Source organism: Archocentrus centrarchus, chromosome 1 (assembly GCF_007364275.1).
Source record: "Archocentrus centrarchus isolate MPI-CPG fArcCen1 chromosome 1, fArcCen1, whole genome shotgun sequence".
In the NCBI taxonomy this organism is placed as follows: domain Eukaryota; kingdom Metazoa; phylum Chordata; class Actinopteri; order Cichliformes; family Cichlidae; genus Archocentrus; species Archocentrus centrarchus.
Window position 1 is genome coordinate 20,889,168 of NC_044346.1, and position 26,587 is coordinate 20,915,754.

Consider the following 26,587-nt stretch of genomic DNA (forward strand, 5'->3'; position numbering starts at 1 on the left):
GATCTAATTTCACAATCAATGTATCCCCAGTACAGGGCTTTGTTACATAAAAACTCACACTCTGATCTTTTTCCTATACAGCAGAGCCTTAGAGCGGCAACATTAGGTCAGTGATGTACATAGAGAACGCCCTGTTATCCAGGCAACACAACTCACTGAGGCACTGAGGTAGGAGGCAGCTTTAAACTCCTTCAGAGTTTAATTATTCTTGCAAGTTTTTTTTCCCCTTGCACACAGAATGTAGTTTTATTTGCTTTCTACTTTAATTAATGTCTTACTTTCAAACCTTGTATGGATCTAGCTATACATGCATAGCTTGTATAGCTTGTATGGATCTAGCTATACAAGCTATGCATGACCAGAGAGGTTTTTCCAGATAATTGGTCCCACTTCCTTGTTTTAATCAATTTACAAAAAGCACTGGACAAAAGATAACACCATTCAACTCAGACAACAGGCCTTTGCTGCCTACAGTACACATGCTTCTATTGCGGCCCATATTGGCAGTGTACCAGACCAAAGAACAAAAAGGAGGAAGTAGATGAGCAAAGCAGAAGCAGTAGTTGAGCCACATCAGTGATGTCATTCACGAGAGATGCCTGAGCGACTACTAAATCTGCACTCCCTCAGACACAATTCCAGCCACGTCCTGCCGTGTCTTGCCTCGGCATGAGGTGTGCTCTTTTAGCAAAGCAAACACATGATACTCTGTTCTCACCTGGAAGTTGCTTTGGATAAGTGTGTCAGCTAAATGTGTAATAATTATTCTGACTTGTTGACTTTTCTTTTTGAAGATATTAAAACAGTATGAAGGGGTGGGAACGTAACCATGTTTGTTCACAAGTCCTCTTCAGTTTTGGGACTTCACTTTAAAAGTTGTCAACAACACTGCAGAAGTTGCAGGATTACCAGATAAATTCCTGTGTGACAAATACACAAAACATTTTGTTCTTGGTGTGTGAGTGCTTAAATTAAAGAGAACTGTTTTTAAAGAATGACTGTAATAAATGAACAGAGGCAAAACAAAACTGGCTGTTAGTACCTGTCCCTAATTGTGACCAAACACAAGTAAAAACAAGGCAGGAATGCAGTTTGGTAATCCTTGGCTACTTCTCACTTCCATGTTTCCAACTTTACCCTCCACCTACCTCTAGATGCAGCTGCATTCACTGGACTTCTTCTCTTTGAATATAAGGAGTTCACATACAGTACTTTGTCCAGTGCACTGATTTATTTAAATGTGCAAACATATGGAAATACTGACATAACAAACAGAGTCTGCATAATTCTAATTACCTGAAAGTCAATATTTGGTATGACCACCTTTATTCTCCAACACAGCCTGAACTCTCTGAGGCAGCTTTCTTGTCATTTCTTTAAGTAGTCTTCAGGAATAGTTCTCCAGGCTTCTTGAAGGACATTCAAAGCTCTTCTTTGGATGTTGGCTGCCTTTTGTTCTGTCCTCTGTCATGATGATCCCACACTGCTTCAATGTTTTTACTGTACTGGCAGTGTGTTTAAGATCACCGTCATGCTGAAAAATGAAGCTGTTGCAAATCAGACGCTTTCCAGATGGTACTGTGTGGTGGATCAAAATCTGACGGTGCTTTTGTGTGTTCATAATTCCATCAATTTTGCCAAGATCCCCAACAACATGCAGCTCCAAACCATGACAGAGCCTCCACTGTGTTTTACTGCAGACACTCACTGTTATACCTCTCTTCTGACCTCCTCTGTACACACTGACAACACTTTGAAGTAAAAATTTCAAATTTGGATTCATCCCTCCATCAGACCTGATGCCACTGATTTTCAGTCCAATTCTTGGGTAATTTGGCATACCTCACCTTTTTCTCCCTGTTTTTCTTCCTTAGGAATGGCTTCTTGACAGCCACCCTTACACTGAGACCATTTCTGATGAGACTTCAGTGAACAGTAGATGGATCAGCTGAAGGGACAGATGTATCTCTCAGGTCCTGTGTCAGGTCTTCGCTGGATTTTTTTCTGTTTCTTAAGGACATGACTTTCAAATACCGTTCATCTGCTGTTGGCCGGTTTCCTTACATTTTTAAAGACACACTGCACACCATGCTGACGCAAAGACAAGGACTGGACTGGAAATGAGTGAAAAAGCAGCCAATGTAAAAAGCAAACAAACAAAAAACAAACAACAACAAAAACTTTGAAAGACTTTCACAAAGTCTGGACAACTATTGTTCAAGACCATTTTTAAAAAATGACAAGAAAGTCTGGCTCTATGGAGGCAAAATATAAAGAAATGAGTGATGGATCAAGACTGTTGCACAGTACTATATTTCTTTCAATTCCATCCTTAGTTTAAATCATTAAAATAAAGAACAATTACACTAATTGTAAGCCTAGTTACTGCAGCAGCAATCCAACAATTTTATTAAATACATATTTCTTTTAAAAGGTCTTTGTGCCTTTACTTATTCAGACTCAGAGATACTTTGTGCTATAAATCTTTTTGACTATCTTGTCGTCTTCCCTCTTGAACCAGAGGGTCATTCACTTCACACACAGCCATCCAGACACTGTGTTTCTCACTCTGTGCTTTCTAGTGCCTACTTGCTTTTAATCATTCTGGTATGAGAGTGAGGTCTGCTGTTTGTCCACTAACAACAGGCTGCCCCCCCCGCCCCCCGCTTTCACTGCTTGACTCTGAAACACTTGAACCAACAGATACATTTAGTCCTTGTGCTCTCCTCCTCCCTCCTTCTCCTTCTTTTGTGCCTTTCTGTGACAAAAGATACTGAACAGCCACTTCTTTCCTGTCCTGGTAAAGCCTTTTCTGCCCACAACCCGAGTTTCACTTTCTCTGCATTTGGTGTTTGATAACCTGTTGAACTGCCCAGCATGGTGATGTTATCACCCTCTTCTACATTTTCAGACTGTCACTGCCTTGTGAAATGCCCTTCACGTGACAAGCAGAGATTCACATAATCTCACAGATACATTTTCATTGTTTTTAATTACCGTATTTTTCGGACTATAAGCCGCTACTTTTTTCCCACGTTTTGAACCATGCGGCTTATAGCCCGGTGCGGCGTTTCTGTGGATTTTTCTTTAACCACCAGGGGGCTCTTTAGCAGGATATGAATCATGGGACGTCAAAGTTGGAAATCAAAGAAGAAAGCGCCAACAAGTGCTAGCAGCAGGCACAAAAGAGATTTTTTTCAAACTCCCTCATCATGGAAACCACAAAAAGAACTTCCTATGATGCCGCTTTTAAGTTGAGGGCTATCGACCTGGCACTACAGGAGGGAAATAGAGCCGCTGCACGTAAGCTCGGCGTGAACGAATCAATGGTGAATTGACTTGTTATAACTCAAATTTGGGGTTGTCTGTCCCCCTCTGCTGAGTGCCGAGTAATTGTGGAAAACCGAGAGCGGCGGAGATACCAGCGGCTTATAGCCCGGTGCGGCTTATATATGTACGTTTCCAGTTTTTTCCAAAAAATTTGTAGGTGCGGCTTATAGTATGGTGCGCTCTATAGTCCGGAAAATACGGTATTTTCCTGTTGTGAATGAGTTGGGGATTTAGACTGTTAGATAAAACAACTAAAGCTATGTTTACAGTTAATATACTCATATAAACAGTTTTTAAGAAATACAGATCACTCCAAAATTGGTGAATGAAAAACAGTCACATTTCTTTGTACGTCATCATCGTTTGTCATCTATTCTTGGATTTTTACAGCTTACTCTTTTAAGCACCTCTCCACTACTTTCTTCCTCTTTTGAACTACTTGCAGTGTGCTAAAACATTTGATTTGGAGGTCTGAAGCAAAGTCAACAGAGGTTTTGCTTGTGAGGGTGCAGTCCTAGCTAAGGACACACAGCACACAGTACCTCGCACAGTGGAACGTTTACATGAGGCTGATCTCAGACAGGAAGGCAGTTGGAGAGCCTCAGGGAGTGACCCACAGACTCAGCCTCTCACCGAGGAACAGCACTGAAAAAGTTTGGTGTCCCTCACCATACCAGAATTAAAAAGAAGCACTGTAGTAGTGACCTCAAACCAAAAAAAAAAAAAAGAAAGAAGGAAGTTACACAAGAACCACCAGCAAAAGAGAAGCTGCTGTTCAGTACAGTAAACAAAACTAACCCTTTGGTGTATTGAAAAAAAGAAAAGAGCTCAAACATGAGGGTATTTCATGAAGACAATAGTCTGTTACCAGCACAAAATCACTGGCTAAGTTCCCTAGGAATATTGTAAAAATATGTTTGTTTTTCCCCCACAAGTCTCCCTGACAAGAAAAAAAAATCCAGTCTATGAACATGGAAATATTTTTCAGTTAAAGGTTTTAAAAATTGAACAAAAGATGTCTCAGACATCACTGAAAGTTTATTCTCCTTATATGTACAAAGGTTAGAGTGTCACCATCATACGGGTTGCCAAATAGTACAGGCCCTCTGACTCGGAGAGAGGTGGCTTAACCAGCGTGAACCTGCCTAAATCTAAAGCCCAGATCTGAAAACATTCCTCTGATTCTTAACATACTGTACATTCAAACTCAAAACTATGGAAAAAGTAACATTTAACAAAAAGACAGCTTTGAAACTTGATAACTATAAATGTTTTCTTTTTTTACATCTGCTATCACCCTATCTGACTCCTAGGTTATTTATAACTATGAGGAACTCCAGTGCAGAAGTGTGACCCACATCTTTTATAAAGCAGTGGGCTCACATGATAAAGGGTTTACCGCCGAAAAACACAGCAGCGCAATTTAAATCCATTAGGAATGAATATAATTAACAACTTTATGCTCCAAAGTAAAGCATTTATGTTTAACCAAACTAAACAATATGTCACAAAAGAGCAAAACAAGGAAAAAAGCTACATCTAAGGATAAAAAAAAAATTACACACACAACATTTTAATTAACATATTTTGTGGATACATTTGCTTTAAACTTGCAAGCCAAGCCTAAAGAGGCATTTAATTTGTATGCTTCTGACTAGCAACGCTAGTAGGAAAACATTAAAACTTAAGAGAGAAATGCCTCTGAAACCCCAGTGACACACCAGTGAGGCAAGAAAATAAACAACAAAGATGACAAGGCAGCTGAAAGTCCCACATCTCTGCTTCCCATGGTCATGTGCCTGGGTCTTGTGCCTCATGGAGCACAGCCAAGTTCAAAGTTCAGTGTATAAACAATAAATGAGAAGCATCGCTGACGGAAAGTGAAGCGCAATGAAGAGAAAGAGGGCAATTTTACAGGGTGAGGGAGGTGGTATATTGAAAATGGTTAACCACAAGCTTAAAACATACTGACATCACTCCAACTGAGTGAAGAGCCATTTCAACACAAAGACGACCACTGACAACGAGCTCATTCAAGCGTGATAAGAGGGCTACAATGTAAGGACTTGTAGTTTACACATTATGCTGAATGAACTCTTGACTGAGAATAAATTAGTTCAGTAAAGATCACAGATACCGTCAATGTTTCCATCTTAGAAGACTGACAGTCTGTAGGGAGTAAATGTTAAGGCCGGCCGAATGACTGAAGAGACAAGCAGCTGCTGAATGGACACAGTTACAGACTCCCAGACAAACAGGCAAAAAAAAGCAGTTTGACAGTCGACAGGGACATACTGTTGTTTATATAAAGACAGGAAGGTGTTCTCCAGTTTACCAGCTTGTTTTTACTACAGCACATGGAGTGTGTCACATGAAAAGGGCAACCAAAAAAAAAAAAATGAGGGAGGAAAAAGCTAGTGGCCAAAAAGGAAAAGAGGGATTCTAATGTCTCTCTTGGACAGTTTGGGTAATCATTAACTGCAATCACTTTTAAAAGGTTTTTGTTTTGCTGTCAAAAAAAAAAAATTAAAGGCTGCTTTCAGGACTTTCCAAGCTGGGTCAGAAGTCAGCTGTTTTATCTAAGAAGGTTTAATTTCAGCTCAGTAAAGAATTGTGTTAAACTAACTTGATAATACTTGTTAACAGTTCCAACTGCAGAGTAATTTTAATCAAAACTTTACAAGTAATGACAGCATTATGGTAAAAGATACCTGTTTCTATTGATATCCAAATTGATCTTTTTCACAGCAGCCATTTTGACATGAAGTAGCAGGTAAAACACAGGTGTTACTAATGAACACCAGTGAAAGTTATTTTCTATTTTGGTTCAGAGCCTTAATTAATGTGATCAGTAACAGGGACAGCAGTCGGAGCAGAGACGCACACATCCCCCTCTCCCCAGCCACCTCCGTCACCTCATCTGGGCGGAGACACTAAGGTGTTTCTAAGCCAGCTGAGAGATGTAGTCTTTCCATCATGTCCTGGGTCTGCCTCGAGACCACCTCCCGGTAGACCCTTGCCTCACCTCGACTAGGGCGTTTTGATGTGGAGGAGTGGCGGCTCCACTCAGGAGCCCCTCGCCCCATCTAAGGGTGAGCCCAGAGACCCTTCAGAGGAAGCTCATTTCCAACTCTTGTATCCATGATCTTACTCTTTCAGTCACTACCCAACGCCCGTGACCACAGGTGAGTGTGGGAATACAGATCAACCAGAAAATTGACAGCTTTGCTTTCACACTCAGCTCTCTCTTAACAACAACAGACTGCTACAGTGTCTGCATCACTGCAGACTCTCCACACCAATCTGCCCGTTGATCTTCTGCTCCTCTCTCATGACCAAGAACCCGAGACATTTAAACTCGTCCGCTTGGGTAGAAACTCATTCCCAACCCGGAGTGGGCACTCTGGCTGAGAACGACGGCCCCAGACTTGGAGATGTTAATTCTCATCCCATCCCTCATCCCAATCACATTCGGCTGTAAAATGCCACAGTACAAGCTGGAGGTCATGGCTCAATGAAGCCAATAGAAACACATGATCTGCAAAAAGCAGACACAAGACCCTGAGACCATCAGACCCTACCACCTACCATAACACGCCAAAATAAATGCTTTGACAAAGGTTTAGGAAAACATCCCAAATATTTTACAGCACAAATGTTGAGCCTTGCTGAGTACAAGTTTCTGAGATGGCATGCAAGTGAAACAGCTACAACAGAGGCAGGCTACTGAAGTGCGAGCTCACGACAGACTATATGACTAATATGCCATACACAACTTGCCTCCTGTTCCAGGACTACAGTATTGGCAGGAGCACAATAGATCTGGAGGTGATATCGCCATGACTCATTCACTCACACACACACACACACACACACACACACACACACACACACACACACACACACACCTACACTTGGCTTGAGTTGGCAGCAGCTACGCAGACTGGATTTTCATGTACTCAACTCTGTAAAAGGCCTGACAATTAGTAATCTTTGCTTTGCAGAAGCAGAAGCTCTGACAAGCCAGGAAAGGAAAAAATCCTCTTTTATTACTGAAATACTTAAGCACTGTCATAAAAACCATGCTGAACAATACTGTTAGCGAGGATGAAAATGAGTGATGTCACCCAAACTTGTAAGTAGAATAATGATTTACCTATAGATTATTTAATGGGCTGATTTTGTAAATATTAGAAGTGACAAAAGTCCCATCACATTTTACAAGAGCACAAGGTCGTGTGTTCTTGCATTAATTCTTGATATTCTGCAGGAGATAAAGAAAAAAACCTTACTGACAGTTAAACCCAACTTACTCTCTCTCATAAACACATCTGTAGCCACGCATGCATGAAAGCACCAAAGTACAAAACTTCTGCCAACTTTTAGAGGAAGTTTAAAAGCAGACATATTTAGCCATTGTAAATACAACTCAGCTTCACACTTTCCAGGTCGAAAAGCTTCAAATCAAACTACAGAAGCCTAAATGACCACCCAAATAACACTCAGAGCTAATGCCAATGGTAAGATCACCATGAACTCACTGGCAGCATCCAGCTGAGAGGATGAATTATAGTAATCAGTTGTTATTTGCAATGTCAAGCACATTTAAAACCAAGACAAGCCTGCATATCAAGGTAGCAGCGAAATAATTTGGTGTTAAAAACGTTAACAGGTACACAAAACGTTACTAGACATGTAACAACTATTCTACCGGAGTCGTTTAAATGGCGAAGGCTACCGTAAACATGTTGCGCTAATTTGGCTAATGTAAATGCTCACTTACTGCTTCGTTAACGTTAGCTAACTGTCCACTTTAGCATGACACACAAACTAAAACAACGCCTTCAAACTCCACTCACATCTCTCTGCTCTTGTTTGCTGTTGAACAGGTTGAGTCGCTGGAGTCGCGCTTTCATCCCATCCGCCATAAACTTTAACAAAAACTAAATCTGAATGGTTACTTCTCCGTAACTCGTTCTTGGCAGCCCGAAGCTCTTCAATATCATTTCATTGGAAAGTTGATTTTTCTCCCTGAAGCCGAGGAGGATCCTCCTGCTCGCATTCGGGTTCCCCGGCGTGAGACAATACAGCTTCCGGTTAAATGCTTTCGCCATAAAATAGTTCAAACGATCAACATGTAATTCACTTAAACTAAACGAGTTTTTTTGTTTTATTTTGAAGGCAACTTCCGTTTCCCTCCCTTGAGGTAACTGCGGATGACTTGTCGCAGTCAAATCCTTCAATACGCGTTGAGAAAATGGACACAGTTCCTGTCCCGGAGCAGTCAAAGTTTCGGCGGCAGAAATTAGGGTGGACTTCACATTACCGTTACAAGATGCTGATCTGTTATTTTCGTCAGTATTACTGAATATAAATAACATTTCCACACAGAAATGCACGGCCTGTGGGGAGCGCCACTGAGAGAGATTTGGGGTTCAAAAAGCAAACTTGTGGCGCAAAAGTTTCCAGTCTTTATTAATATCTAAGTCAGTATTTGATACAGTTTTCGCATGCTCAGCAGCCATTGTGTAAAGGATATTACACTGCATTTAAACATATTTTCATGCACAACCAGTTACTTTTCAAAATGCATGACTAGTGGAGGGCTTGTACAAACATACAGTTGTAGGATTCAATGAAAAGTAGTTATGAAAACCTCATAAATGTTTAACAGTTATTTTAAGCAGTGATTAATTTACAATAAAACGCAGCATCATTGTTCATACTGTTAATATCTAATGGAGATAAATCAGTGGATATGGATTAAAATGATTCTTCTGAAATTGCCTGCAAAATAACATAAAGAAGATAAAATGGGACGTTGTGTGTAATGATACTGAACATTTATTTATTATACACGGCTTAAAAAAAAAACTCGGTATAATCAGCCATTTATTCAGCAAAGTATCTAATAAATTACTAAGGTTAACTGGTAAACAATAGCCCACTAGTGATGAAAATAAACCGTTATTGTTTGTGAACGCTGCCTTTTCATCACCAAAGTAGCAAGAAAATAAAACACTGCAAGTGCAGTGGTGTTAAATGTTCAATTAGTAGACACCAATAAAAAAAAACACACACACACACACACAATTTAGTACTGTAATATCTACTCTTTAGTGAGTACCATCTGTTAAGAAGAAGAAAGGATGGCAACAATTGTAACTAACTGAAAGGCACCCAGAGAGCACATTCTCCTCCAAGGTCTTGTTTTTGTCTTTTTAATGTAAGTGATCTGGATCTGCAGCAAAATGTAACATCATCTCCCTTTGCTCCATCTCAGTTGGGCCAACAAACAAACCAAACCTTCATCTCTTTTCTCACCTTGGTAGAGGAACCACAAAGTGTACAGGCGCACAGTGAAGAGAAGCTGGCAAGCCAGCTGTATTTTACACAAATCACACAAAAGCAGAGCAGCAAATGCAAACTCATCCAGATTCTCACGCTGAAACTGATTTTTTTAAGCGCCTTTGTGGCGACACCCAGTGGTTATTTTTTTAACCACTCCAGCAGAAGGGGAAACCCCACAGACCTCCTGAGGTTGTTTCTCTCCCTTGATGCAAAATGGGAAGTTTATATTTATTTGCTGTAGTGCTTAAATTAAGAACTGATGGTTCTTTTTCCCATAATTTCCCAAAACTGTAAAGCACAGTGACGATCTGTTACAAAGTGCAATGCATTCCCTTCCCTGAAATTATAATTGTCAAACTTTCACTGTAAATGTAGGGCTAAAAGCAAAGTCTTTATCCTGAAACATTCCATTGAAGAACTGACAACCATCTAAAACACGAACTGGTCCAAGACCATTTTTTTTACTCAAGTTTAACTTGGTATGGTGCTCATAACGATGGCTCGGTTACATTAAGTATGCCAGAAAGTCATGACTCCGAACTGGCATCTTTGGGCTGCGCTGGCACAAATCTGACCACATCAGACACACAGACTTACCCATTTCATATCACAGCAGTCTAAATTCGAACACCCCACATGGAAATGTGTGCTGTATGCGTCTTTTTGCTGAAAGCAGTTTCACACCTAAGCCTATAAGCATGTGACATTGCATTTAAAATGAAACTGGCGTTGCTGCACTTTCACCTTCTTCATTTGAAAGTGACAACAATCACAGATGCAAAGAGCAGTATCCCGTGTGTGGTTGACACCGCTCAGACAGCAGGTTGAACAGTTGACAGTGACATTTGATGACTGTGTAATTTCTACCCATGCCTGATGCAGAGCTACTGATTCACAGCTTTTTCATCTCAGCTTTCCACCCTCGGCCTACGAGGCGCTTTTGATGAAATACACATTGTAAATGTTTCTTCATACCAGTCTGAGTTTCTTACATTTTTAAATATATGAACAGTATGAGCTTTGCAGCATATAGGGCTGTATGCCAGAAAGTCATGACTCTGTCCCTAAAATTAAAAAGAAATCAAAAGGCTTTATCATTAGCGCTGCAGGTCAGTCTCCTTCTCAGTAAATGTATTATGCCTAATTTATCTTACAGTCCATACAGGTAAGATTAATTGTTGTCCCCAAAGCTCCCTCTCCCTCAGTCTCCCTGTTTCCTCCTCTGTCCTATTTCAGTCAGGTTTCTCTGTGCTGACACTCTTCCGCCCTCGCTCCCCCTGGTTGTTGGTGCCTAATTCCAGATGATGTGGATCCTCCAGGAGATTCAGAAACTCCTTTGGTCTCTTTCTCTCCCAACTGTTCATGTTCTAACTCTCTACTTCTCCTAGACGTGTCAATTACATCCTTTAGTTTCCCCCTGTGTGTGTTTGCATGTCTTCTTTCCAGGTTTCCAGGACTTCATGGTTGTGAGGTGGTCCTGTCTGTTTGGCAACACCTGGAAGTTGTATGACCCCCGGTTTAATATATTCTTTCTTTCCATACACCAATTTCATCATTTTCACAGGTCTGTACTGTAAAGCTGTATGTACTGAATATAGCAAAAATGACACAAATTAAAAGTCATATATGCAGGGCACCTGGGTGGCTTAGTGGTGAAGCCAGCGACCACATACATATACATGTACCATGTTGCGGTGCGGGTTTGAGTCCCGGCCCGTTGCCAGTTTGCCCGCGTGTCTTCCCCTGTATCTTTCCCCATTTCCTGTCTCCCTCCACTGCCAATAAAAGCCGCTGCGGCCAAAAATGCTAAAAAAAAAAAAAAAAAGTCATATATGCAGTTTTGAGTACACTTATTTCATGGTTCAGGCTTTAGAGGGTTAAAAAGAAATTGAGGGAACTGGATAAGTAGCTGAGCATCACGGTCATTCTTGTTGTAGTTTATCCATTTTTATTCTGGTGAACAATTTATTTTACAACATTTAAAAGGCCAAAAAAGGGGACTATATTATCTAAGTATTTAAAGGCCCACAGCGCTGCACAAACGCAGTTATAATTAGAATGTATGTAAGCGTGAGAGAGCAGCAGGTGGTCAGCCTGACATCACGATCACATGTTTGAAAAGGTAACGAAAACAACAAGCGCTCACTCCGCAGCAAACATCGCATCATAACAGGATCTGTGCCACAGGAAGTGATCTCCATGGTAACATTGTTCCACATCCTGCATGGTTGATGTAAAATATGCTCATCTTCTCTTGATCAACAACACCAGCATGTGAACTGCCTCTGTGTGTATGCAGAAGAATTTCTCATTTTCATGTGTGCATTTAGGACAAATACACACTCGGTGATATTTACACCGCCCCACACAGTAAATGTGGCTGTTGTTATATTTGAAGCATGTAGATATTTGTTATGTGAGCTGCACCGCGTGCACATGACATTTTTAATTTTGACATCTCTGACTCATTTCGTTTCACATCAAGCACCCTTCATTGTCTCCAGCTCCCCAATTTGGCCAACTCTTAAGTCTCTGGTATGTTGAGCATGGCATGCTATCAAATGTCTCGGGCCTGATCTAACACCAGCTGCAGCTTCACTGTGAACACACAGAGGCTTTTGCCAATGCATGTCATGTGGAGGAAAGGTAAAGGGACCAGAGGTCAGGGGTGTGTTGGTCTGCAGTGTGTCACTGTTAGTGGATCAAATGCCTGTCTGTGTTTGCTTGTGCTGTTGAATGGAATAAAAGCACATTGAATGTAGGCTGCAAGTGAGCCAAAGCCAGATCCAGTTTCTCTCTGTGGGATGTAATAATAAATTCTGATGGGGTCACGCTGAACGCTCAGGCAGCTTTTTGTCATACGCACAAACAGGAAGAGACTGATACACAGCTGATGACCCCATTCTCATCTTTACCTTGCTGTTTTAGATTAACTGACATACTGTATCTCCATACTTTTACTGGCTGAGCTTGTGTTGATGTGTTTATGGTTGACATATGTTGTTCCTTAAGACCTCTCTTTGACTTTTGGGACTTTTTTTTTTACCTGCCACTGAAGTACAGAAGACTTACTCTTACTCATCCATTGTCTGTTAGTTGTGTTAATACTCATAGAACAGAAAGATTCTGCTAATTAATGCAGTCTAACTCATAAGCTGAACCGATGATTAAGTCTAGATTGCAGTTATAATCAATGCTTTTTCATAAAGTGCATGATATGTTCTTAAAAAGACTGCATCCTTCCATCTGTTGATGCATCGCTCTGGGCTCCTTTTTGGTTCATGCACATTGATTTAACACACCTCTGAAGCTGTACTATGATATATTGTGCAACAGGGCTTTATTTTTTAACTCTGGTTACATGTGTAAATTATTTCTACAGCCCCAAACACTATTTAAGATTGTTGGCTGAACAACATACATACATTTATACACACATACATACCTTGGTGCTGTCCTGGCACTGGAAGACATAGCAGGCACAAGTCTGCGCACCTCTCACCAGGCAGGCGAAGCTACTGGGCTCTTGGCTGTTGTGAATTAGCTTGGTCACATGGTGAGGAAGACATTCAAACAGAACTGTGTGTCTCAAAGGGTCCCATACAAGTCTCTCTCCCAGGGTGGACACACATTGTACCGTTGATGCTGACACACACAGAAAAACTGTCTGATTACATGGAGCAGGTCTCAACTGCCTACCTCCTGGCTGCACCCCAGCACTTTGCTCCTTCTCACGGGGCTGAGACCTGCTGATCTCAGCCACCACCCAGGGTAGCATAGCCATGGTGGTCAGATGGTGGACTTGCTGAAAACCAATCATGGTCAGTTTGTATCGTACCTCCTCCTCCTCCTCCTCCTCTCCCTCCATCTTTGCCCCCCATGATGCAGTCCTCTCCCTCCCAAGCTTCTGAAGACACTGTGCTGTAGAGGTGAGATGTGAAAGTGAAGGACATGAGCGGTGGTTTGGAGTTAGATGATGACGGGGTTTGTCAGAGCGCACTGGCCTAAGGGCTTCACTTCTTCTTGGCTTCACTTCAAAGTAGAGTCCCTCCATGGTTTCTATGACCTGAGGCAGCTGCTTGCCTCCACTTAACCTGCAAAGTATGATTTAGAGGTCAGAGCCCTTAAACAGCTGAAAGGACAGCCACAGGCGTTTGCAATCTAGATTTAGCTTCTGGGATTTCAAATGAACACAAATACACTAAACAAACGTTTACTTTGCAAATCAGAATTTATCGTTGAGCTGGATATTTGCTGGACTTCGTCTGAAGGGTAGAATGAGGCCAGTTTCTCCAGAACACTGCGAATCACCTGATTTGTGTGTGTGTGTGTGTGGTACTTAATGGCACAGTCTCAAGGACACACAAACAAATGACGGTAATCCCGCGAATATCATATTTGCCAGGTCAGGTGTCACAGAGGGAAAGAGACCCCCAACTAACCCCACAGTTTTTCATTTAAAATCAGTGAGAAATGTTACAGTAACGCCTGAACATCATTACCGGGACACAAGCACAAGGTTAAGCGAAGATTAGGCGCATCATGTAACCAACACGGTCACATTAAAGTATGGAAGAGCAAAAGTCAAGCGTTTGCATACCTGCCGTAACATAAATAAACCCTTAACTTCAGCAGCGGTCCTTCATACAAGATGTTTACTGCTCGAGAAGATCACGCGGAAGTGAAAGCTGTATTTTACAGACGAGGAGCAGACGGTACATAACGGTTGTTTTTTGTTTTTTTTTGTTTTGGTAAATTTACGCAAAAAACAAAACACGTTTATTTTTACGCACCGGTTTGTGCAAACAGTAAACCGCGTATAAATATTGTACAGCCTGCTACTCCCAAAGCGGACACCGACCCGTTTAATCACTTCAACATTTTCCATCTCCTCTTCCTTCCTTACCTGTCAGGTCACTCCTGTCCGGTGTGGTTGTTGTTCTGCCGCTAACCAAGAAAAGGGTAAGGGTAACTGCACGCACGCACAGAGTGAGAGAGCCCTTTACACAGCCCGAGCGGTCTCCAGCTTGAGTTAAATATAGATGACAGACCAAATCCTACCTCCCTCCTCGCCTCTGTACTCAGATGGGGCATGACAAGTGTGCGCTGCGTGTGTGCGTGCGCTGCCGAAGGATGCAGCGGCGATAAGCTCGCGCGCTGTGAAATAACAAATCGGTAATGTGCGCCCCCGTTTTATCACTTCACATTTATCTCTACACGTACTGTTAGAAATCTTTATTTAGTAAAATGTTATTTTCAGTACAGTATGCAATATCACAAACAGGCACATTATGGCAAGCTGCTAACTGCGCGTTTGTAGCCAATCAAGTGAATTCACTCATACTAAAAAGTTGTTTCTTTAACTTAATGATATCAAGCACATTTGAGCGCTAACATTTATTCATACAGTATGACGAAATGAGCAGTGTGTGTCTCCACTTGGTGGGGCTAAACTTTTAGATTTGGTCGTTTTACACACTGGCACCTATGCATTGCTTTTTTTAATAAGTTAAAACCGAGGTATCACACGCACAAAGTTTAGGCCAGAGTTGAAATCTACAATAAGAGTTTCAGCAGTTCTCATTTACACTCTCCTCTAATTATTGACATTAGCAGCAAAGCAGATGATGCTGAAGCACAGTGTGGAATGCATATTATCAAAAACAGGAAATACAGACATCATAGTCTGAAGGCAGGAACAGCTGTGACTGTAAGATGGTGGAACATGTGCGCTTTGCTTTAAGATCTGCAGCACCGAGATCTGAATCCCCCAAAAAACACGAAGCTGTGAAACATTATGACTGTTAAATATAAACCAACAAATGTGACCCTGGAGATGATTTTAAAAATATTAATGAACAGACAACAACATCACAAACACAATGTGGTTAACTCATCATTAACATATCTATAAATCGATGTAAAGCCTGCATTAAAAAAATTAAGACAATATGTGGGATGCTGGTCAGAGATATTATCCCCTTAGGTCACGATACAGGAATTTTGCTGGATAAAAATTCATCTTCTGCCAACATAATCTTTTTAGGTCGATGTCTGAAAATGAATATTACAGTGCAATTTCTAAATCAATATCTATTGTGGATGTGGTGACTGAAGGGGTTAGGCAGATCTTGTCCTGCTTGTTGTTATGGATCCATTGGTGCTACTGTGGCTTCGGCTGCAGCTTATTCTTCTCTGGCTCAAAAAAGTTTTCAACTATGGCGTCAACCAACTCATCCAGCTCCTTCTTCAGGTGTGTTACATCACTGTTAGAGACCCAGAGACACACAAAAGAGAGAAAATACAGCATATTGAGTGATTGCTACAGTTGTACTTTTCAGCTGTGACATTTCAAACTGTACAACTGGTTGATTCACAGAAAATGAATAAAGCAACGATTTTTTTACTAAAAAAAAAATGCAATCCTAAAAATGATACAGTACGTCTATAGTAGCCTTGTCTCTAAAGTGACCTACCTGTTACCAGGAGCAGCACAGAGTTCAGTGTAGTATTTGATTTTTGGTTCTGTGCCGCTCGTCCTCATGGTGGCCACACCCCCATTAGAGAAGGTAAAGGTGATCATCTGACTGGAGCTGGAGGTGGGAAGAACCTGAGTGAGAGGAAAAGAAGGGGTGTTAGATAACAAAGGGACAAACAAATTTAAATAAATAAAACTGGAAGGAGAAGCTAAATGGTTTGACAACAAACCTTGTGCAGCAACACCTGCCATTTGCAACAACAGTTTACAGCTAACCATTACTTTTTAAAAAAATGTTAACACAATTATGTGTAATTAAAAGGTTTGTTGCGGTCTTAGCGCATGAACTACAGATGTAAGTTGTGTGCCCTCACAGCTTTGTTATCGGGTTGGTTGCTGTCGTAGCCGGTGGTCAGGTCTCGCACAGCGGTGATGGCAAAACGACCACATTCAGTGGGATACGAGCCTTTCGTGTCACCATAGTTGCGCAGGCGCTCAAACAGACTGCGGATCACTTCCTGGTCATGGCAGATAAAGTAGGAGTTCTTACTGATGTGGTAGCCATACCTGGCAATAAGAAGGAATGAGTGGCAGAGTTAGAGCCTGCAGTTTCAGGTTATCCAAATATATGACAAAGTTCAAAGTTAACTGTGCGCATGTGTTAGCATCTTACTCGTCAAAGATTGCAGTGAGCTGTTGAGAAAGACTGATTTTTTTAGTCGCCAGGAAGGAAATCATCTCTCCTGCTATGGCTGCAGCACTCACACCATCCTTGTCCAATACAGAGGGACTACACATATACCCTGCAACACACACACACACACACACACACACACACACACACACACACACACACACACACACACACACACACACACACACACACACACACACACACACACAGAATTCACTGTCTATATAAAACTCCAGCTGCTGTAGTCAGCTCCTACTTCTTTTAGCAACAGTGTATCCAAAGGCTTGTGATTCCAATTACAGCATCATAATCATGTTATATGGGAATGCTGGAAACTATGTTACGTTGTACGTGTATGTTTGACTTACTGGCAATCACATTAACTCCAAACAGCTTATTTTTAAGTCTGTCTTTGTGTTTGACAGTCGGCATGGCTCAAACCTTTAAATAACCAAGACCAAGATCCTCAGTTCACATATGTCTGATGTTTTTACACATTTAATTTTGAAGACTCATATTTTCAATAACCAAATAACCAAGACTGTGCAATGTTCTGTGATTAGATGAACTTGCAAAGAGCAAGTGTTTTTCCAGGTAAGTACTGGAGCATGAGTATATAGGTGTGTTTAGGATACTTTTCATGTCAGAGGTGAAATAGTGCAACATTTGCTTCCAGAATTTGTCAATAATTAACTGGATCCATTGTTCCCTTTCCCACTGAAATGCTTTCAGCTGCACCAGTGGCTAAAACTACAGCCAAAAAAGCCCAGTCACTTCCATAAAGGTCATATCTGTGCAGCTCTCAATGCATTACACCATCACTCTCCATACTAGTGACTCATTCTGAAGGTCTTTTTGGGGGCTGTGCTTTGCCTTCATAGCAAACCTACAAGCAGTTATGTCCTTTTTGGTCTAACAGATCTCAACTCAACCTCCTCTGTTCCTCTTAAATGTCATTTCTTAATTTAACTATGAGTCGGGGAAACAGCTACCTAAAAACATCACTTTTCTTATTCGCATACTCGTAGGTAGCTGCTTAAAGAAGCCATGGCTGCTGACAGCTGGCACAGGAGAAAAAGCTTGTGGATGAAGATGTCCAAAAGCCATAAAATGTGAATTTTTAAATTTCATGCCTTTCAGAGATCAGCTCATGTTCTACTCACCCATTCATAGTAAAATAAATATCTGACATGATCTAACGTGACTTTTGCATGCCACTATGAACTTTATATGTTTAGCTTGGTTCAATAACAGGCTAGGCATAAGCAAGTAACTATATATTTCTACCTAAGATGGTGAGTTTAAGGCTGTTTTCAGGCTTTTTTATTTTAAATCATCAAGCAAGGTTTTTGAAAGGCTCTCCCTCCAGTTTAGATCTTGTGAGCTGGCAAAAACTCAGAAGTCAAACAGAAAGCTACCCTTTCTGTCAACTGATCTCAGAAATGTACATAACTTGAATACTTGAACGCAGTTCAAATTAACTCAGCTGTGGAGATCATTATGTGCATAAACCTTTATAATGAGATACCACAAAAAGTTAATCAGGACTGGCCTCAGTCGGAAAATATTCATTTGTGTGTGTGCCATATGTGTATATACCTATGGCCTCTTCAAAGGCAAATAGAACAGCCTTTCCCTGGTCCAAAAGGTCTCTGGCTCTGTTACCCATCCACTTGAACCCTGTTAGTGTTTCCTGTCCAAACATTATGTAAGAAACTTGTTTAACAGTAACCACATAGAACGGTTTGAAACATTCAATCTACCTAAAACACCATTATTAATTGTCACATAGCACATTTTTGCCCAGTTTACTTTTAATTATCATAACCAGAAGGAATTCCATACAAGCAATCCCTCTGCAGTTAGGGCTGTCTTCTATTAGAAGGAAACACTAGAACTTATTGATATATGGGGAAATGTAACTGATCAGTTAATCTTTTTTAAAAAAAAAACAAAAAAAACCCCCAAACAACTCGTTACCTCAAAGTGGAAGCCCTCCTTCAGAGCGATGGCGCGCAGTATTTTGGATGAGACGGTGCTCGACAGCATGTAGAGATTTTTCACAGCAGCAGCGTCAGAGTTCTGCTGCTTCCAGCAGTGGAATATCCACCAGCCAAGCAGCGCTCCCAACTCATTACCACTGAACACTCGCCACTGACCACTAACACAGAGAGACAAAGGTTATACAAGAGTAGGCAAGTTAACAAACCTCATAAAGAGAATCATCAGTCTCTAATCACCAAGCATTCTGTAATAACGGTGAGGTTTTTGTTTGTTTTTTTAAAATCACGATTTTTGAGGAAACAGCTCATTTGCTCGTACTGGTTAATGAAATATAACGGTTTTAAGTTCACAGTCTACAATTACATAAAAGACATGCATGTGGACTTTTTTTACAAGTACATTTTCCATTTTGGGAAAGTACATATTTGAAATGTATGTGTTTCGGGCAAAATCTAAACAAAAACTCTTCCTAATTTCAACCTCAATGCCAAGAAAGTAAATAACAGAATGCAATGATTTGCAAATCTGATAAACCCATATTTTATTCACAATAGAACACAGTTCACTGTGACATCCACAAATGAAGGTTAAAGTTCTATCATGCAAAGAAGAAGCCATGTGTGAACATGAACCAGAAACACCAGCATCTTCTCTGGGCCAAAGCAAAATTAAAATTTGAATTTTCTTTCTGGAAAACATGGACGCCTCATCCTCTGCACTAAAGATGGGAGGGACCATCTGGCTTGTTATCAGCACTCAGTTCAAAAGCCAGCATCTCTGATGGTATGGAAGCACATTAGTGCCTATGGAACTGGCAGCTTGCACATCTGGAAAGACACCATCAATGCTGAAAGGTATATACAGGTTTTAGAGAAACATATGCTCCCATCCAGACGACATCTTTTTCAGGGACGGTCTTGCATATTTCAGCAAGATAACACTATGCTGCAGACTGCAGCTATTACAACAGCAAGGCTTCATAGTAGAAGAGTGCGGGTGCTGAACTGGCCTGACCTTTCACCAAAAGAAAACATTTGGCGCATCATGAAATTAAAAAAAAAATACGACAAAGAAGCCCCAGGACTGTTGAGCAGCAAGAGGCTCTGAATAGCTCTAAAATTTGTCAATCACCCTAATTTTTAATTCACGCCGCTTAGACAACCCACCATTAATAACTAGCCCAATGAGTGTTTTTCTAAACAATATTAAAACAAACAGATACACACCTCTCCTGCTTCTCAGCTATGGCCAGTCGATCTGCGTCAGGGTCATTCGCCAACACCACAGAGGCTCCCTCCCTCTCTGCCAGTGCAAATGACAACGTCTGCAAAAACAACCAATCACTTGTTACATCACCAACCAAATTTTGGTTGTAACTTTGTAATTTTGCCTCTATACACCAAACTGACTGGAGTGAATGATGACACAATGATTTCCTTAGTTAAGAAAAACAACTTCTCTCAAGGAGGTCGCCATATCACTGTCAAAGTCTACAATCAAGAGAAGCTTTCGTGAACATAAACAGAGAAGCTACAAACCACTGGTTACACTCGACAGGAAGGCCAGATTAGATTTTGGCAGAAAACTCTAAAAGAGCCTGCACAAGTCTGAAAAAACAAAATGTACTCAGATGAAACAACAATTAACTTGTTCCAAAATTATGAAGGGAAAAGGAGAGAAACACCGCATGATCCGAAGCATACCACATCATCTATTAAACATGGTGGAGGCAATGTTGTGGCATGGACATGAATGGCTGCTAGTGGAACCAGGTCACTAGTGTTTATTGATGATGTGACTGCTGATAGAAGCAGCAGGATTAACTATGAAGTGTACAGGGCTGTACTCTCTGCTCAGATTCAGCCAAATGCTGCAAAACTGATCAGACTGAGCTTCACAGCGCAAATAGACAATGACCCAAAGCATACTGCAAAAGCAACCCAGAAGTTTCTCAAGGCAAAGAAATGGGTCTGTGGCAGTGAGGTGTGGTTTTCTGGCTCAGCCGTGGGAGGGAGAGGTGGAGTGGTGCGGTTTGGGGGCAGTGACAGCTCAGGGGGGCAGTGACAGCTCAGGAGAGCAGCACACTCATCTTACATAGCTAATTAACTTCTCCTCCCATAGTAGATGTGGGGCTGGAGACAGGTTTTTAAAAAACAGCCAGCGCTCCCAGCTGGGCACATGAAATGGAGCAACTATAAGTGTGTATATAAAAAGTGTGACAACAAAGAACTGTGTGTGCAAATTGCTGATTCTCAAGACGGCAAGGGCTACTGCCACTGATATTTTTCAATGGCCAAGTCAATTACCTGATCTCAACCCAATATAGCATGTTTTCCAGTTACTGAAGACCAAACTGAAGGCAGACAGATCCACAAACAAGCAGCAACTGAAACTGGCTGCAGTAAAGGCCTGGCAGAGAATCTCAAGGGAGGAAACAGCATTTAGTGATGTCCATGGGTTTAAGACTTCAGGCAGTCATTGACTGCAAAGGATTTTCATCTGAGTACTGCATATTTAAAATTAAGTTAGTTTGTCATATCACTTTTGAGAAAATCCAGGACTGTGTAAAAAAATGTCTGGAAATCCTAAACAGTTAATGCAATACTTTTGTTAAACCCCTTGAATTAAAACTGAATGTCTGCACTTCAATCACATTTTGATTACTTGATCTAAAATCAACTGTGTTGGTGTAGAGAAAATCATATCATTGTTCAAAAACTTAGGGACCCAACTGTACATATGACTGGATGCGACAAATGTTGACTACATACCAGGACTCCCTCTCCCTCCTCAGGATTAGGATATTTGACAGTGGGAAATTCAGGGTCTGGATCTTTCTGTTCCTCCACTGCATATGGAGGATGAAGATCAAAAGCCTTGAATGCTGTCTGGACAAATTTGTGACCAACACCGTGCACAGATGTATGCACAATTCTCACCTCTGAAGTCTTGTTTATTTCCCTGTGAAGAAAGTCAAAACATGAATTATGAATAACCATGTGTTTCCATCTCTTTACTCATTTCACCACCATAGCATTATATGACTGAACATGTATGGCCTACATGGCAGCTTATGCATTTAAATCATTAGACTCCAGTCAGTCATTCTAGTCAGTGATTAGAACACAGCCACCTCCCCGCATGCATTTTAAATGATATATGCTGCTCAGCAAGTTGTTGATCTATGCAGCACCTGTGATGGCAGTGTTTCTGGATGGCTTTGAAGTATTCTGTGTGGATATCCTTATAGGGGTCTTTTAGCAAGGGGCTATTCAGGGCCTCCTTTGTGTTCCACGACTCAGGCCAAGGCTCCAGGTTTTTCAGAATGGCTTCAGATATACCCTTGTCATGAGGAGGCACAATCTGGGCACCGTTTTCCCAGTACACCTAGGATAGAAACAAAAACAAAACATGTGGAAAAGAAATTAAAATGGAACTTAGTTATGTTTAAATTAACAGCCATTAATAATAAAACCGGGCTATAGATGCATTTATGGAAAAAAGACAGGGCAAAGAGGAGCTCTTGCCTTGTAGCCATTGTCCTGTTTGGGGTTGTGAGAGGCAGTCACCATGATACCAGCACAAAGACCCAGGTGGGAAACTGTGAAAGGCTGCGGTGAGAATGAAAGAAAGATAATAAATACTTTAAGCAGGCTGTGCAAAAACGAGAAAAGAAATACAGAGAAAGCTTAATTTAAAAAGGTAAATAACTAGCATGATATTATAGTTGGTTACTGTCAGAGAACAGATTCATTTCTACTGAGAGCCAAACAGTTCAAATGTTTTCTGCTGTAACACCATCATGGAGGTAATTAACTGTAATCAAGTGCACTTAAGGAAAATGTCAATCTCTATTTTTTTTAATTACTTTGAGAGTACTTCAGGTGAATCTCAGCAGCTCATTTGCACCCCCCCCCCCCCCCGATTTTCTTTTTTTACTTTTTGTCACATGACTCAGAACAAAAGCTGTGCCACACACACTGTATTTACTGTAAATCTTGTTAACTAAAAGCTGCAATGAATGTTTTTTTGCAGCAAGGAACAAACAAACAAACACAGTTTTGAAAAGTGCAATATAAATCCAAATCAAGTAAAGTAAAAGTTGAGCCAAACTCTGCAAAAAGAAAGTGCATTACTTGCTGTTTCCATAATTACACAAGCAAAATGAGTAGCGCAATAAGAAAAAAAAAAGTTCCTATATAGATTCATTGAATTATCACCCATAAAAACACATGTAGATGTCTAAAGATTAAAACTGCTGTGCTGCAAAGAAATGATCTTTTTTACATTTTTAGTTCAGAGAATCCCAAAGGGTGCTCCTTCATAGGTTTTAAACTGAACATAATGTGGTGCAGTTTTGTACAACTGAGCTTCCTTTTTTTTTTGCCACACATTGCGCACACACTTGCCCTTGATCTGCTGACTTGTAATATAACCACAAGCAATAAATTCACTTTTATTTTATGACTGTGTTGAATGTGTGTTGCACCGTCCCCGATAAACCCAAGTGATGAAATTACAGGAAACCAAGTGATTACCACAAAGGGCGTGGGGGTGATGTCAGAGAAGAGGTGGACTGGCACTCCTTGGCTGATGAATACAGCTGCAGCCAAGCTGGCGAAATGCTTGCTGCTGCCCCCGCTGGGAGGGTGGGCCCGAGCATCGTACCCAATCACCACCCCTCGCTCTTTAAGGTTCCCAAAACTCTGCTCCAGGTAGCAACAGAAACCCTGTCAGGGAGGAAAGGATTGAAGATAGAAGAGAAAGGTCTTGAGAACTGGCGAAAAAGTTAGAACTAGTATGCTGTATAATTAAAAAAATACAGTGAGCGTACTTTTTAAACAAAAGTACTAACTGTTCAGAGAATTATAAGGTTTAAACAATTTCAGTGATGCAAAGAGTCAGACCAAAAAAAAAAAAAAAAAAAATCACAAAATAATAATTACAGCACATGAAGCTGGATTAATACTCACAACAATACACATAAAAACATTCAAATAAAAAAAAAAAATGAGCTAGTGTTAATACAAATCAGTGAGGAATGATTTGCAGGACTGCTTGTGTATATAGTGTCTCTGATCCTGCAGCCCTGCCTGAGCACTCACCTGTGCTCCGGCTCACAGGTGAGCAACAAAACAGCTATAAACTATAAAGTGCTTTAAAGAAATCTATGAAATCTTAAAATCAGGCATAAAACAACAGACTTATAACCCGTGAGAAGCAGGTGTGAGACGGTCTTTTGGGCTTCACTCTAAATACAACAAGGAACACTGATCCAAGTGAAATCAAAGTCAAAATAGAATACAAGATGTTTGTTACTCTCAAATATTACATGTGGGTGTGTAGCTGCAGGTCCAAATAATGTCTGGACAAAACTGAGGCAGCTGACAATAATATTCTAGCATTCCTCAACTGCTGAGCAGCGCTGAGCGGGCACCAACGCTCGGGTGTTTTAGATTCGGGGGAAAAGTTATGGCCACTTTGCATGCAACTTAATAGGTAATGAGCTGCGGTACTCCATCTATTAACCAACCTGTGTGGTCTGAATGATAGTGAGGTCATTCATATGGGATATGCCAGGCCCCATAGCTGCCCTCAGACCTGCTGTGCCAAACTCCATCCTAGAGGAGAAACATTTCTTCAGTGCTTCCACGTTTCCCTCTTTCGCCATGTCCTTCACCATCGATACCGTTTTTGGGTTCTGGGAAAGAGAAACATTTTGTTATTTTAATCCTGGTCTGTGGTCTTGTCACTTGGTGATCAGGTTAGCATAAATAAAACGATAAACAGCTTCTGAAGACAACAGTAAAGGATGTTTTATTGTACATTTTCTTTTTAAAAAGCTCACAAACAGAATCAGCCTGCTTAGAAATGCTAACGTTCAGACAGGGTGGCACTTCTGACCATGTGGGCGCTCGAGGAAGTGGCTGTAACACAACTAATGAATCCGGATCCTTTTCCAATGTGACCTAATTTGTGACATCCCATCTGTCTTTAAGGCCCAGAAAGACTCCGTTTGTGTAGGTCAGGTTAGTTTAGTTATACATTTGTGCTTTAAGTAAGTTAAGAGCATGTGATTTTGTGCTTTTTCAGCAATGGTAGTAATGACCAGTATACCAGAATGTATGGACAATGGCTGAGTGCAGGTCATTATATAATATGATCAAGTTCTGTTTTCCTGGTCCAATCATTTCAAAGTATTTTCCAGAAAATAACTATGTAATTTAGTAGTATTTATAAAAAAATAATATTAAAAATAAGCATAACAATAAGAATAATTAATGTCTGCAGACACGGGGAGTAGAGTCTCCTGCAAAATATGGACAAACTTTTAAGGACTGAATACAGTGTTATGAATTTTTTTCGTTAAACTGAAGAAGATTTGGTGACAGCACGTGATTGAGCCGTTAAAGAGGAAGTATAAACTGACTTCTGGTTTTTAGGAAAGCAAACATCCGGACTCCATCTGCAATGATGAATGTTTGTGGATGTGTGACCCAAGAGAAACATTTATGTATAAGACAAGACATTCAGGAGGAGCCAGAAGAGAAAACGATATCTGCAATTCGCTGTATTATCAAAAATTTTTGGAGGGTAATATGTCAAAAGGAGTGGATAAGGACTTCAATTTAGCACGTGTGTTTTTGGAAGTAAAACAGCTTCAAACTGATTTAGGAGGGGAAGACCGGTCAGTGTTTGTGGGGTGGTCACGAGCTATGCAACCCAGAGAACTGCTGCTTTTATTTAGGCTGTGAACAAGGGCTTTTTTAATTTATTTATTTATTTATTTTTTTGCTGGCTGGACAGTGAATTCGCTGACAAAGATTTAAAAAATAAAAAAAAGAAAAAGAAAAAAAAAGAAGAATTACATTTAGGCTTTTCTGTACCTTATACTTCATCCTGATCACTAAAGTGTTTTTATGCTTTGTTAAACTGTGACTTTTTTTGTGTTTTTGTTTGGCAGACATACTTGATTAGGGGTATTATAGGGGAGATAGACAGTTTCTTAATAGAAAAAAAGCCATCTGAACGCAAGCAAATATCAGTAAAATCTTAATGTACTTTTGGAAACTTACATGTACCAATTGAATGGTTTGTAAATAATTTTCATCTTCCAATCGTTAACTGAAAAACTCAGAAAATACAGCAGCGTCACAAAAGTTCATTGACCCAGGTTTAATCAAAGGACCACTCAAAGATACCACTCACAAAGTTACTTACTATGATCTTTGTGCACCTGAAGAGTAACTGGACTCGCACACAGACAGGTAACACCGACCGTGTTTGATAACTACAGCACAGCCGCAGCACTCTAAGCTAGCTCGCTAGCTGTCAGCTCACCTTGTCGTACTGTAGCCACTGCTGGATAGCCTGGTCCAGCTGGGCGTCACCGGTTGAGGACATACCGTTCTCCATTTCTCTTCTTGCCCCAAGTCAAGCCTCTGTCCAGCTCACTATTTAGCTCACAGAATGAAAGTGCTGCTTCTGAAAGGCTTTCTAGCCCAAAACGTATGCTGAAGACGTTATAGCACCACACTGAATACGGCTCGGGGTGGAGCGACGTACTGCGTCACGAGCTGTGCTGCATTCAGGAGCTGCTGTAAATGTGATAAATAACAGTTTGAGGACTTCACTGACTTTTTTTTTTTTTTTTTAGAATTTTTTTTTCTGAAAAAGAAGTCTGTTTGTTTGTTTGTTTTCTTGAAAAAAAATACAACTGTTTATAAATG

The 26,587-nt window shown here is 40.7% G+C and overlaps 2 protein-coding genes across 5 annotated transcripts in view; both read right to left on the reverse strand.

Moving 5' to 3' along the window:
- Window positions 1-14,766, reverse strand: part of tbc1d1 (TBC1 (tre-2/USP6, BUB2, cdc16) domain family, member 1) — a 53,276-nt gene extending 38,510 nt beyond the window's left edge. The window contains exons 1-2 of one of the 4 annotated variants that reach the window (XM_030756999.1): window positions 14,588-14,766; window positions 13,127-13,775 (exon numbers count right to left, since the gene is read on the reverse strand). In XM_030756999.1, the coding sequence (XP_030612859.1) occupies window positions 13,127-13,735 (609 nt within the window). In that variant the 5' untranslated portion in view covers window positions 13,736-13,775; window positions 14,588-14,766. Of the gene's footprint in view, window positions 1-8,189; window positions 8,402-13,126; window positions 13,776-14,281; window positions 14,344-14,587 lie in introns of those variants that run through there. The other 3 variants (XM_030757132.1, XM_030757067.1, XM_030757193.1) reach the window with 3 other exon arrangements.
- A 135-nt stretch (window positions 14,767-14,901) lies between these two features.
- Window positions 14,902-26,414, reverse strand: pgm2 (phosphoglucomutase 2). Its single transcript, XM_030757285.1, has 13 exons — window positions 26,199-26,414; window positions 24,391-24,558; window positions 23,396-23,587; window positions 22,385-22,468; window positions 22,051-22,244; window positions 21,629-21,818; window positions 20,084-20,181; window positions 18,834-19,014; window positions 18,453-18,546; window positions 16,833-16,962; window positions 16,534-16,726; window positions 16,158-16,291; window positions 14,902-15,947 (listed from the first exon to the last, which is right to left on the reverse strand). Exons 1-13 carry the CDS (start codon window positions 26,271-26,273, stop codon window positions 15,845-15,847), a joined length of 1,836 nt encoding a protein of 611 aa, XP_030613145.1. The 5' UTR covers window positions 26,274-26,414; the 3' UTR covers window positions 14,902-15,844.
- Between the last annotated feature and the right edge of the window lie 173 nt (window positions 26,415-26,587).

Excerpts from the sequence above, each read along its gene's own strand:
- pgm2 (XM_030757285.1), bottom strand. The coding sequence starts at position 26,273 with ATGGAGAACGGTATGTCCTCAACCGGTGACGCCCAGCTGGACCAGGCT. Across the intron at positions 21,819-22,050 it reads CAGAAACACTGCCATCACAG|GGAAATAAACAAGACTTCAG; the intron begins GTGCTGCATAGA and ends CTTTCTTCACAG. Across the intron at positions 16,963-18,452 it reads TGCCTTTGAAGAGGCCATAG|GGTATATGTGTAGTCCCTCT; the intron begins GTATATACACAT and ends TGTGTGTTGCAG.